This window comes from Apaloderma vittatum, unplaced genomic scaffold (genome assembly GCF_000703405.1).
Source record: "Apaloderma vittatum isolate BGI_N311 unplaced genomic scaffold, ASM70340v1 scaffold31348, whole genome shotgun sequence".
NCBI lineage: Eukaryota > Metazoa > Chordata > Aves > Trogoniformes > Trogonidae > Apaloderma > Apaloderma vittatum.
Genome location: NW_009730697.1, coordinates 5,515 through 5,946, shown reverse-complemented (window position 1 = coordinate 5,946; position 432 = coordinate 5,515). Strand labels below are relative to the sequence as shown.

General features: G+C 62.0%; 1 protein-coding gene across 1 annotated transcript in view; it reads left to right on the top strand.

The window, feature by feature from the left end:
* LOC104278055 (laminin subunit gamma-3-like) overlaps nucleotides 1–432 on the top strand; it is a gene marked incomplete at both ends in the record, with an annotated part of 10,302 nt that overhangs the window by 4,365 nt on the left and 5,505 nt on the right. Inside the window, 1 exon segment of the mRNA XM_009874907.1 lies at nucleotides 325–432. Coding sequence (XP_009873209.1) covers nucleotides 325–432 — 108 coding nt within the window.

Sequence of the window (432 nt, the reverse complement as noted above, 5' to 3'; positions counted from 1 at the left end):
GTCACCCAGCAATGTGGTGGCGATTATCGCCGGCGCCGACAGACTCCGAGCGCGTTGACGGTGCCGCCTCGTCCCGGCACCACAGGGGAGCCCGGAGCTGGCGCTGCAGCTCTAGTGTCCTCTCCAAACCTTCTCCCTTGAGCAAGGACGGTGAAGGGAGGAAAAATGTTCCCAGATCCTGGCTGGGGATGTGCAAATCCAGCTGGAGCTGCGCATCCCCCTCAGCTCGTGGTGTGCCACGCTCAGCACTTGGCGCTCCATCCCTCCTGCTGTTACTTGGGGATGGGTATTTGCAGACCCTCAGCTCCGTTCTCCTCCTCGCAGGGCACTGCCAGTGCTTGCACAACACAGAAGGTCCCTCCTGCGAGCGCTGCAGCCCCGGATTTTATGGCAACCCCTTCATAGGGCGTTTCGACGACTGCAAGCCGTGCC